General features: G+C 46.8%; 1 protein-coding gene across 1 annotated transcript; it reads right to left on the bottom strand.

Annotated features, from left to right (window-relative positions):
• Positions 1-4989: 4989 nt before the first annotated feature.
• On the bottom strand, positions 4990-6366 carry LOC125518223 (uncharacterized). The gene has a single exon (XM_048683138.2). It carries the CDS (start codon positions 6300-6302, stop codon positions 5361-5363), a length of 942 nt encoding a protein of 313 aa, XP_048539095.2. The 5' UTR covers positions 6303-6366; the 3' UTR covers positions 4990-5360.
• Between the last annotated feature and the right edge of the window lie 6630 nt (positions 6367-12996).

Below are 12996 nucleotides of genomic sequence, written 5' to 3'. Positions count from 1 at the left end.
ACCATCCATCTCACCAGGTCTCCAAGTAATCCTACAAAAACAAGATAAACAAGTGCACATCATTCATCAGTATAGCGCATTGCAAGTCTAAGTCAAGTCTACCATCTGATCGTAACACATGTAAATATGAGGCTAATTAAAAATCTAAGAATGGCTGGCTTTCATGCATCCAAAATGTACCATCCAATTGTTAAAAGGCAAAGACACAAAAAGATCATCTCAGGTGCATTCTTCAAAGTTTGGAGATGCAAGGTCATAGAAAACTAGCAGGCCAACGGAATCAACAATTATACTATTGTAACAAATGCAAACCATCCACCTTCTGAATCTCTACTCCTAATGGGAGAGTCCGTTGTCATTTCGTCTCGTTAGCCTCCCCACCGAATGATGCCTCCCCACCGATTTTTTTCATCTCCGCTGCAAAACCGGTGGGCAAATAACAGCGGAAAAAAATCATCAATCCCTCACCACGCTTTCCTAATGTAACTATGTAATCTAATCAATCTATATTCATAACGTTTTGCGTCGTCATTCCGCATCACATTCACAACTTTCCTATAATCGTTGGTGATGATCAGGTGGTACGTTTGCATCGTTTCATCCCACCTTCACACGGAGGAAATAAAAGGAAACTCCTCTCCTCGTATTTTGAGTTTCTCTATATATCCTTCCCACGATCGCTCCCATCCAGATTTTTTGTTCGTAGGTATCCATATCTTCCTTTCCTTTTCCCACCCTCGCTTGATCTAGATCCAGAGGAGGGGTTGCTTCCCGTTCCGTCCCTTCCATCCAGAGAAGGAGCACGGCGGTGGTGCTGGCCTAAGCAGCTGCAGAGGAAGAGGCGCTCGTGGCGCTGTCCGAGGTCGGTGTGCAAAGGGATGGAGCCCAACTACTGTGGTGATTGACCAACCAAGGTAGAATTTGGTCGTATTGTCCCTTGCGCCGGTGATGGAAGAGAAAGAGATAGGAGAAAACCCAACCACGTGGAGAGGCTCCTTGTCCCCGACAGAGTGCACGCGGCATGCTGTTTGCCCTCAGATCAGATTTGGCCAGGAGGGTGCAGTTATGCAGCGTACAAGCCTTGGGGAGGCAGGGAGGGGGGGGGGGGGGGGGGGACAGGACCACGGCGATGGAGGAGCAGCACCACGATAAGGTACACGCATAGAGCGGCCACTGTCATCGAGTCCCCGTGTTGCCCGGGGCTCGTCACTCTCGGTCATCTTCCCACCGGGGCGATGGTGTCAACTTCTCCTTAACAGCCTGGTTGCCGCTCCCTTCTGATCATCACATTAGGGATCAAGGTTTGCTAATTGTGGTTTTAACTTGCCACAAACATTGTACGTAATTGATGTTTTTAATCATGTATTATGTGTTGGGTTTATTCACCTGATTTTCTTAGTTATTTCGTTCAGGTTGCGATCTTCATACTCCCGTTCCACCCCATCTGCTTGGATTGGCTAGGAAAGCACAGTGGCAAGTAAACATATCTTAAGCTGGACACTTGAACATCAGCTTATCTATTCTTGGAGATCTTCTTACGTTCTGAATTTTCGAGATATTCTTCCATTCTGAATATGTGTGCTCACTTTGATCTACCTACTACCTTAGGTATGTGTAATGTGGCTGGTCCCTAATATGATACTGGTGACTGGTCTATGAGGCATCTGCCAGGGGCATTTTGATGTAAGTGGTCTTACTATCTTAGGCAACCTAACTTATTTTGCTTCCAAAAATCTGCACTATTATTTTAGGCAACCTCTTTCTGAACATGATCAATGACGCGCAATTTTATGCTGACTATCGTTAGTGATTTAAGTTCATAATATAATTCAGTCAGAGGAGGTTTAAACGGCCCGTTGTCATGCTGTAGTAGTTAACTTTGCTTTTTTACAGATATATCGACATAATATGATCATTACTTCTTGATAATAGTTTCATGATGAAGTTCATACATTTAAACAAGCTTAACTTATACAGCGAGGCTCGCGTATGATTACTTGCTTGTGTAAACCAAAGTAACATTCCTGAAAAAAAAACACCAAGGTAACGTCCTTGCTCTTCTTTATACTAGCAAGAATTTGACACATACTATCATCATTTTCTTGTCCGGAAGTTATTCTTCTTGCCCAAGACACTGCAAGACTCTACCACGTGATTTTTGCTACATAAGGAATGGGGAGAATCATATTGCCCATAACATACTTACAACTAAACTGTGTTGCAAGAGCTCTAAAGTAGGTTCACAATTTGGAATATTAATGCACTTATAAATATAAGTAAGAGGTTGTTCTAAAATACGTAGCATATGGATTGTAGTTTGGTGATCTAATTTATGGTTTGACCGTGTATCATGCTAGAAATTATCTGTAGATAATGTTTTTTTTCTAATTTGAAGATGTGTTCGCTTTTTTCCCTCGATCTGGTTTTATGTATTTTTTTTCCTATATGACTTCGAATTGTTGTAGCAGACATCTGTAGATTAAACACATAATCTGACAATGCTCTGTGTGAAGGCCAACCTGATGCTTATCTTTGTTTGTGTGCTATCTTTAGTTTGAAGACCTTTTCTCCATCATGTCCGTTCAATATCATATTGATATCTTCTCTAGCTTGACCTCCAAGCACAACATGGCCATTTGGATTTAACTAAAGTGAATGGGAGAAGGTTTGCTTTTGTTACTTAGTTTCGTTTTCTTACTACAATAAAATTGGGATATCCTTTTCGGTCTCCTTCTCCTCTGAGCAGAACAATGAAGGTTGGTTTTGTGCATCAAGGATTGGATGGTGTTGTGAGAAATATGAGGCGATGGAGGATGGTTAGTTACTGTTGCAGTGTCGCTTATCATACAATAGTCAAAGTTGTGGTTTATCATACTGTAGTTGAACATTAGTACAAGCAAAAGCTGTTTGGCAATCTGTAGTTTCTGACTGCATGGGATGCAGCTAAATAAATCCTCGATAGTCAGTTCAAGATTTCTTGAGTAAAGATTACTGTGTGTAAACTTTGTATCTTTAGCTCTCTAAATAAAAGCCTCGGTTGTTAACATGGTTTATCACGATATGTTTGGTGCTTAGTAGGCTTCGACACACTGATGTTTATCAAGATGAGTCTGAAACATGCTTTGATCTCAGTGAGAACATTTATTTGTATTTTTCGTACAGGAATGGACATTTTTAGTGTTTTTGTGTGTGCAATGCACACTTAGCACTGATCCTGAGACGGTAGGCTGCGGCATACAACGATTCATCATGACCTTGCTAGAGGTAAAAAAAAAATTGCCGCCTTCCATGTCACTTGTGACACATGAGAGGCACGGGATAAAAGGATTCGAGTGAGGGGTGCGGGAGGTTAGTGGCACTGTATATGGTAGGCTTTAGAGGGATGGCATGCTGACGACGGTGATGGAGGCGGTGACTTGAATAGGGGAAGGGCGAGGTGGCGTGTGTCAACATTCGTCAACTGTGGGTGGCGGTGGCAGGTGCCAGCGATGGTGACTCGAGCAGGCAAAGGGCTAGGTGGAGTGCGTGAGCACTTGTCAACTGCAGGTGGCGGTGGCGGGCGGTTAGGCAGGGAGAGGTGGGCGCTTCAATAGGGTGGACGAAAAGAAAAAGATAGTGGGTTTACAGATTAGAGTGCGGCTAAGCGGAAGGTCGAAGGCGTCGGAGATGGTAATAGGTTTGAAGGGATGGACGACGCCAGCTAAAGCAGTGACTCGGGCAAGGGGCAGCCAAGCGGCCCACGTCAACATCCGCCAATCATGGGTGGCACTGGCTGGTTGTTAGGCAGGGAGACTTAGGCGAGTTGATAGGGTAGATGAAGAAAAAGGCAGCGGCGTGAGAAAGAATTAGAAAAGTAGCAGCAGCGAGTAAATTCGAGCGACACTGGTTTATTCTAGCTAACCGACACAAAGATGCTTCTTTAAAATTGTGTTGTCTAACTCATATTATGACAAATCTCACAAGGTTAAAATATCAATAATTTTCTGGTCGGAAATGGGAAATAGTATCCTTGCACACAGTAGATGAAATTTTGGTTTTTTTTTTGCTGGATTAGGAATTCCCTATTTTGTAGACCTTCTCTGACCCATTATATCTACAGGGGCGTTATATGTTAATTGCAACTACATGCTGCAGTAATTTGTTTGCACAATCCATCGTGAACAATCATAAAAATAGGTGAAACTATGTTGAGATATCTATTTGAGTGGAGAAACGAGGAAGAATGTAACTTATGAGGGTGGCTCCCATCGTCTACTTATGCCATTTAATTATCTGTTTGATTAATTCACCTATATTATCAGCATCGAGACAAAAAATTTATGTGTTATTATCTGTAGCAACGCACGGGCATTCAACTAGTTTATATATAACCTTCAGTCCATGGCGTTACCTATTATGCTTTCGCAACAGATGCAGGCAATGTTTGGCCACCTCCAGCCTTCACATCACATCCTTCAGAGCTTGCGGTAGACAAAGCTTGATCTTTTGAACAGGGACCCTAAAGAATTTACAGATTACTATATAAGTATTGTGAACAGCACAAATACTACAGTCTCTCTACTTCAAATTAAATTACACAGATCCACCGATGTTACCTCAATGGAAAATACACTGCGGTAAGCACCCAACAGAATGTTGAGCCCAACATCAAGTATAAGAACATATGCTTATGAGAATAGTAACGATGAATAACATTTTCTTGCGGGAAAGCAAAGAATAACATAACAAGCCACATACAGTGCCACAAGGGTATGATATATCATATGTGCACACTATGAGCATAGAACTGTGAACTGTCCATATCAGATATAGCACTGTCAAAGAGTATTAGACTTTATATGGTTAAGTAATTTCAATTTTCAAATGAATCAGATTTGCAAAATGGAAATCATGTACAGTAAGAGTGGATAGCCGATTTCCACAACAATTCACTAAATCAGTGCTCTCATGGAAAGAAACTGTATATACATGCGCTTACCTCATCATTTTGTACCAAAGAAGGAGGCCAGGCCATGATGTAGGGACGGACAGGCTTGTGATAATCTTCACATATCATTTTCAGCTCTGCTGTTTCGAGGCAAAAGGATAGCAAAAACTGAGGAGCCTCGGTACACCCGTCATACTCGGTACGCAGGTACAGGATTCCATCTATAACATCCATAAGCCGCACAATGAAAAATCCATCGTCTCCTTTCGAGAACTTAACGAACTGGCGAATCGTTTTCAAAGGAAATGTCTGGTACAGCCAGTAATTGCGACCATCGTCATAATACTCATCCTCGGGTCTCCAGAAAAAGACATCAAGCGAGCAAGCACCCCACAAATCTGGGGAAACGATACAGGGCCTCCCATCCTTGGTATTACCAAACACAAAAGCACTTACGGCCTTCCTGGTCTGCCAAGAGCGGCGGTAGATCCATTTTAGTGAACTTCAGTGTCGCGGTGTCGAGCACGGTGATGTAGGGTTTCCCCACGTGCGTCCAATAGACAGACCCATTCACCATCTTGCCAGTGACCTCGCTCCCGGTGCCAGGGAACTTCCGGCACTTGGACTTGATGCTGTTGTCCGACGAGATGAGGCGGACGACCGCCTTCTCCTGAAACAAGTTGAAATCAAAACACAGCACGCGGGGTGGTGCGCCGGGGTCCTCTTGGGAGGAGATAATGTGGAACTCGAAGTTAATGGCATCGGAGAAGAGGCGGGGCGGCGAGGGGTAGAGATGCAATGCCCGGGTGAGAGGGTTGTAGGCAGCTATCTGCTTGGCCCTCTGGTTGAAGACGACCACGTAGCCGTCGCAACATCGCTCAATCTCCCACACGTGGGAGGCCTCCTCCTCCTCCTCCTCGTACTCCTCATCCTCGTCGTCGTCCTCCTCGCACTGCTCCTCCTGGTTGTTGCTATCTTCTTCATCGATGCCCTCATCCTCCTTGTAGCCGTGTTGGCTGCCGTCGGCGCCTGGGAGTGGGAGGCCGCTGAGGGAGAAATCGCCGCCGCGGGCAGCGGCCTCGAAGTCCGGGTCCGGGCGGCTGTGGTGGGCCTTGAAAGAGGAGGCCTCGGGCTTGAAGCCTCTGCGCTGGACGAAGAGGCCGACGAAGGGAGACGGGTGGAGAGCCCGGAAGCTGCGGCGGAAGGCGGGGGAGGAACGGACCGGGGAGAGGAAGGTGCGGCAGGAGAGGGTGGCGCGGACGAGGCTCGGGAGGCCGGGGAGGCGGAGGAACACCTCGCGGAGGAGGTCGTCGTCGAGATCGAGCACGGTGGTTCGACTTGGGCATTCCGCCGCCGGCCGCGGCGGCGGCGCCATCGCTCGAGACCTAGGTTTTTTTTCTGAGGGAGAGCTCGAGACCTGGGTAGTGCAGTGGGGGAAGGCGAATGAACGGGGCCATGGGTCTCGCGTCGTCTGAAAATTTCGAGTTTTATCCCAGCGGATACGGCCCAGGCCTGTCGCCCATCTGAGTGCATGGGTCGCGCTGATCAAGGCTATAGCGCAGCAGGACACCGGCCCATAATCTATGTCTATACTACTATTAAAAAAAGTAAACATGACTTCTCCCAAAGCCACACAACAAACTGTACACAGAATAACCTGTACCGTCAAATCAGATCAATCTAAGCACATCCTACTGCCTATATTAGGCGAACGGTCTGCCGTCTAGATGAACGTCTGAGATGAAATGTTCTGCCGAGCAGACGCGTGATCTGCGATTCTTCTAGCACTCCACGTCCCCGATCCCGGCGGCCCCGCCCCACAACCCCGTGATTTTGGGCACGATTCCCCTTCTATCTTTCCCTGGATTGAGAAATGTGGATCCGTAGCAACATTGCGCCGCCGGCCCTCCCTTCCCTTCCTCTTCGGCGTGCTTCCTAATCCACCCCGAGATAGATGCTGCGGAGGTTGGCCCAGCGCGGGGCTGGTGAGCGTCGAGGGGTCGCAACAGTAGACGGGGAGGTCGGACATGGCAGGGAGTAGGCGGCGAGGCGCGCGGCAATGAAGGTGTTCCGCTCGGCGATCTCTTTCGGTGGAGCGGGAGGTGGTTGGAGGAGGAGGAGGAGGCGGGCGCCCCTGCAATTCGCGAGGCTGAGGAGAGCGCCGGGAACCAAAAGATCGGCAGGAGCAGCAGGAAGTCGGGCGTCGTTGGGTCCCTGCGCAGCGCCATGGCGCCCTGCGTCAGCCGCTCCGCCGCCAGCAGCCTGCCGCACTCCATCGAGGCCCGGTGCCACGACCAAGGGTCCCCCATGAAGCCCACGAATGGACAACCAGGAGGCGACGTGATGGCGAAGGCGACAAGAACGGCATCGCAGGTGAGTTCCACCACCGCTGGAACCTTCTTTCTCCATGTTCAGTTGCACATCTTATCTCTGCATGTCCTAAGCTGCTACTCCATGACTATTTGTGTGTGTATAGCTGTTATATCATACGCTACTCTCACAATTTTGATCCCAAGTTATGTGCTGGGTGTGTATAACTGTACCTTATTTTGCAGTTGCTGCCGGGGCAGCAGCTTCACACTACCACACCGTCCTAGGCTTCAAAATCTGGTAATGCAACTCCCCCTCCTCCTCCTTAGTTCGGAAATTGGTTGGTGGCGCACAGTGGAGACTAAAATTTCAGTGGAGGCTTCTTTCCACAATTATGTTCATCTCAGCCATAAGATAGAGAGAGATCAATAGATAACATATCTTTCAGTAAAAAGTAAATTGCAGCCTTTGTTGAACCGTAGGTTTGCAAGTTTCTAGGATCGAGACTTACAAACATGTAAATCTAATTAATTAGACTGGCCTACTCCTCTACAACATTGCTGAGATTCAACATTCAGGAGAGTGTCACATATGGAAAATCCTCTAGAACTGACCAGACTGTTCGAATTGTTTTTGATGGTCTTTATTTGAATTTTGTAAGTGTGAATAAGCAGGAAAGCTTCGAGAGAAATCAGTGCATCATTTCTTATGCAACCGCTACTGCAATCGATTCCTTTCCAAGTGCTGGTAATATCTTTCTGTTGGGGAACGTTGCAGAAAACAAAAATTTTCCTACGGTTTCATCAAGATCCATCTATGAGTTCATCTAGCAACGAGTGATCGGATTGCATCTACATACCTTTGTAGATCGCGAGCGGAAGCGTTCAAAGAACGGGGATGAGGGAGTCGTACTCGACGTAATCCAAATCACCGGAGATCCTAGCGCCGAACGGACGGCACCTCCGCGTTCAACACACGTACGGTCAGCGTGACGTCTCCTCCTTCTTGATCTAGCAAGGGGAAAGGAGAGGTTGATGAAGATCCAGCAGCACGACGGCGTGGTGGTGGATGCAGCAGTCACCGCAGCAGGGCTTCGTCGCTCTCTACGGAGGAGGAGGAGGTCTTGGAGGGGAGAGGGAGGCGCCAGGGGCATGGGTGCGGCTGCCCTCCCTCCCCCCTCTATATATAGGGTCCCCAGGGGGGGAGCCGGCCCTGGAGATCCAATCTCCCAAGGGGGCGGCGGCCAAGGGGGGGTGGAGTGCCCCCCAAGGCAAGTGGGGCGCCCCCCACCCTAGGGTTCCCAACCCTAGGCGCAGGGGGAAGGCCCAAGGGGGGCGCACCAGCCCACTAGGGGCTGGTTCCCCTCCCACTTCAGCCCATGGGGCCCTCCGAGATAGGTGGGCCCACCCGGTGGACCCCCGGGACCCTTCCGGTGGTCCCGGTACAATACCGGTGACCCCGAAACTTGTCCCGATGGCCGAAATAGCACTTCCTATATATAATTATTTACCTCCGGACCATTCCGGAACTCCTTGTGACGTCCGGGATCTCATCCGGGACTCCGAACAACTTTCGGGTTACTGCATATACATATCTCCACAACCCTAGCGTCCCCGAACCTTAAGTGTGTAGACCCTACGGGTTCGGGAGACATGTAGACATGACCGAGATGGCTCTCCGGTCAATAACCAACAGCGGGATCTGGATACCCATGTTGGCTCCCACATGCTCCTCGATGATCTCATCGGATGAACCACGATGTCGAGGATTCACGCAACCCCGTATACAATTCCCTTTGTCAATCGGTACGTTACTTGCCCGAGATTCGTTCGTCGATATCCCAATACCTCGTTCAATCTCATTACCGGCAAGTCACTTTACTCGTACCGTAATGCATAATCCCGTGACCAGACACTTGGTCACTTTGAGCTCATTATGATGATGCATTACCGAGTGGGCCCAGAGATACCTCTCCGTCATACGGAGTGACAAATCCCAGTCTCGATCCGTGTCAACCCAACAGACACTTTCGGAGATACCCGTAGTATACCTTTATAGTCACCCAGTTACGTTGTGACGTTTGGTACACCCAAAGCACCCCTACGATATTCGGGAGTTACACGATCTCATGGTCTAAGGAAAAGATACTTGACATTGGAAAAAGCTCTAGCAAAACGAACTACACGATCTTGTGCTATGCTTAGGATTGGGTCTTGTCCATCACATCATTCTCCCAATGATGTGATCTTGTTATCAACGACATCCAATGCCCATAGTCAGGAAACCATGACTATCAGTTAATCAATGAGCTAGTCAACTAGAGGCTTACTAGGGACATATTGGTGTCTATGTATTCACACATGTATTACGATTTCCGGATAACACAATTATAGCATGAATGAAAGACAATTATCATGAACAAGGAAATATAATAATAATCCTTTTATTATTGCCTCTAGGGCATATTTCCAACAGTCTCCCACTTGCACTAGAGTCAATAATCTAGTTACATTGCGACGAATCGAACACCCATAGAGTTCTGGTGTTGATCATGTTTTGCACGCGGAAGAGGTTTAGTCAATGGATCTGCGACATTCAGATCCGTATGCACTTTACAAATTTCTATGTGTCCATCTTGAACATTTTCACGGATGGAGTTGAAGCGACGCATGATGTGCTTGGTCTTCTTGTGTAACCTGGGCTCCTTGGCAAGTGCAATAGCTCCAGTGTTGTCACAGAAGAGTTTGATCGGCCCCGATGCATTGGGTATGACTCCTAGGTCGGTGATGAACTCCTTCACCCAAATTGCTTCATGTGCTGCCTCCGAGGCTGCCATGTACTCCGCTTCACATGTAGATCCCGCCACGACGCTCTGCTTGCAGCTGCACCAGCTCACTACCCCACCATTCAACATATAAACGTATCCGGTTTGTGACTTAGAGTCATCCAGATCTGTGTCGAAGCTAGCGTCGACGTAACCCTTTACGACGAGCTCTTCGTCACCTCCATAAACGAGAAACATGTCCTTAGTCCTTTTCAGGTACTTCAGGATATTCTTGACCGCTGTCCAGTGTTCCTTGCCGGGATTACTTTGGTATCTTCCTACCAAACTTACGGCAAGGTTTACATCAGGTCTGGTACACAGCATGGCATACATAATAGACCCTATGGCTGAGGCATAGGGGATGACACTCATCTCTTCTATATCTTCTGCCGTGGTCGGACATTGAGCTGAGCTCAATTTCATACCTTGCAACACAGGCAAGAACCCCTTCTTAGACTGATCCATATTGAACTTCTTCAATATCTTATCAAGGTATGTGCTTTGCGAAAGACCTATGAGGCGTCTTGATCTATCTCTATAGATCTTGATGCCTAATATATAAGTAGCTTCTCCAAGGTCCTTCATTGAAAAACTCTTATTCAAGTAGGCCTTAATGCTGTCCAAAAGTTCTATATCATTTCCCATCAAAAGTATGTCATCTACATATAATATGAGAAATGCTATAGAGCTCCCACTCACTTTCTTGTAAACGCAGGCTTCTCCATAAGTCTGCATAAACCCAAACGCTTTGATCATCTCATCAAAGTGAATGTTCCAACTCCGAGATGCTTGCACCATCCCATAAATGGATCGCTGGAGCTTGCATACCTTGTTAGCATTCTTAGGGTCTACAAAACCTTCCGGCTGCATCATATACAGTTCTTCCTTAAGATAACCGTTAAGTAATGCCGTTTTGACGTCCATTTGCCATATCTCATAATCATAGTATGCGGCAATTGCTAACATGATTCGGACGGACTTCAGCTTCGTTACGGGAGAGAAAGTCTCATCGTAGTCAACCCCTTGAACTTGTCGATAACCCTTAGCGACAAGTCGAGCTTTATAGATGGTAACATTACCATCCGCGTCCGTCTTCTTCTTAAAGATCCATTTGTTTTCTATCGCTCGCCGGTCATCGGGCAAGTCTGTCAAAGTCCACACTTTGTTTTCATACATGGATCCTATCTCGGATTGCATGGCTTCAAGCCATTTGTTGGAATCGGGGCCCGCCATCGCTTCTTCATAGTTCGAAGGTTCACCGTTGTCCAACAACATGATTTCTAAGACAGGGTTGCCGTACCACTCTGGTGCGGAACGTGTCCTTGTGGACCTACGAAGTTCAGTAGCAACTTGATCTGAAGTTTCATGATCATCATCATTAACTTCCTCTCTAGTCGGTGCAGGCACCTCAGGAACATTTTCTTGAGCTGCGCTACTTACCGGTTCAAGAGGTAATACTTCATCAAGTTCCACTTTCCTCCCACTTATTTCTTTCGAGAGAAACTCTTTCTCTAGAAAGGATCCATTCTTGGCAACAAAGATCTTGCCTTCGGATCTAAGGTAGAAGGTATACCCAATAGTTTCTTTAGGGTATCCTATGAAGACGCATTTTTCCGACTTGGATTCGAGCTTTTCAGGTTAAAGTTTCTTGACATAAGCATCACATCCCCAAACTTTTAGAAATGACAGCTTAGGCTTCTTCCCAAACCATAATTCATACGGTGTCGTCTCAACGGATTTCGACGGAGCCCTATTTAAAGTGAATGCGGCAGTCTCTAAAGCATAGCCCCAAAATGACAGCGGTAAATCGGTAAGAGACATCATAGATTGCACCATATCCAATAGAGTGCGATTACGACGTTCAGACACACCATTACGCTGAGGTGTTCCAGGCGGCGTGAGTTGTGAAACTATTCCACATTTTCTTAAGTGTGTACCAAATTCGTGACTCAAGTATTCTCCTCCACGATCTGATCGCAAAAACTTGATTTTTCTGTCACGTTGATTCTCAACCTCACTCTGAAATTCCTTGAACTTTTCAAAGGTTTCAGACTTGTGTTTTATTAAGTAGACATACCCATATCTACTCAAGTCATCAGTGAGGGTGAGAACATAATGATAGCCACCACGAGCCTCAACACTCATTGGACCGCACACATCAGTATGTATGATTTCCAATAGGTTGGTTGCTCACTCCATTGTTCCTGAGAATGGAGTCTTGGTCATCTTACCCATGAGGCATGATTCGCACGTGTCAAATGATTCGTAATCAAGAGACTCTAAAAGTCCATCTGCATGGAGCTTCTTCATGCGTTTGACACCTATGTGACCAAGGCGGCAGTGCCACAAGTATGTGGGACTATCATTATCAACCTTACATCTTTTGGTATTCATACTATGAATATGTGTAGCATTACGCTCGAGATTCATTAAGAATAAACCATTCACCATAGGAGCATGACCATAAAAAATATCTCTCATATAAATAGAACAACCATTATTCTCGGATTTAAATGAGTAGCCATCTCGAATTAAACGAGATCCTGATACAATGTTCATGCTCAAAGCTGGTACTAAATAACAATTATTGAGGTTTAAAACTAATCCCGTGGGTAAATGTGGAGGTAGCGTGCCGACGGCGATCACATCGACCTTGGAACCATTCCCGACGCGCATCGTCACCTCGTCCTTCGCCAGTCTCCGTTTATTCCGCAGCTCCTGCTTTGAGTTACAAATGTGAGCAACCGCACCGGTATCAAATACCCAGGAGCTACTACGAATACTGTTAAGGTACACATCAATTACATGTATATCACATATACCTTTTGTGTTGCCGGCCTTCTTGTCCGCTAAGTATTTGGGGCAGTTCCGCTTCCAGTGACCACTTCCCTTGCAATAAAAGCACTCAGTCTTGGGCTTGGGTCCATTCTTTGGC

The sequence above is a fragment of the Triticum urartu genome, chromosome 7A (genome assembly GCF_056163025.1).
Source record: "Triticum urartu cultivar PI428250 chromosome 7A, HENAU_Tu73, whole genome shotgun sequence".
Classification (NCBI taxonomy): domain Eukaryota; kingdom Viridiplantae; phylum Streptophyta; class Magnoliopsida; order Poales; family Poaceae; genus Triticum; species Triticum urartu.
This window is presented reverse-complemented; position numbering and strand designations above follow the sequence as displayed.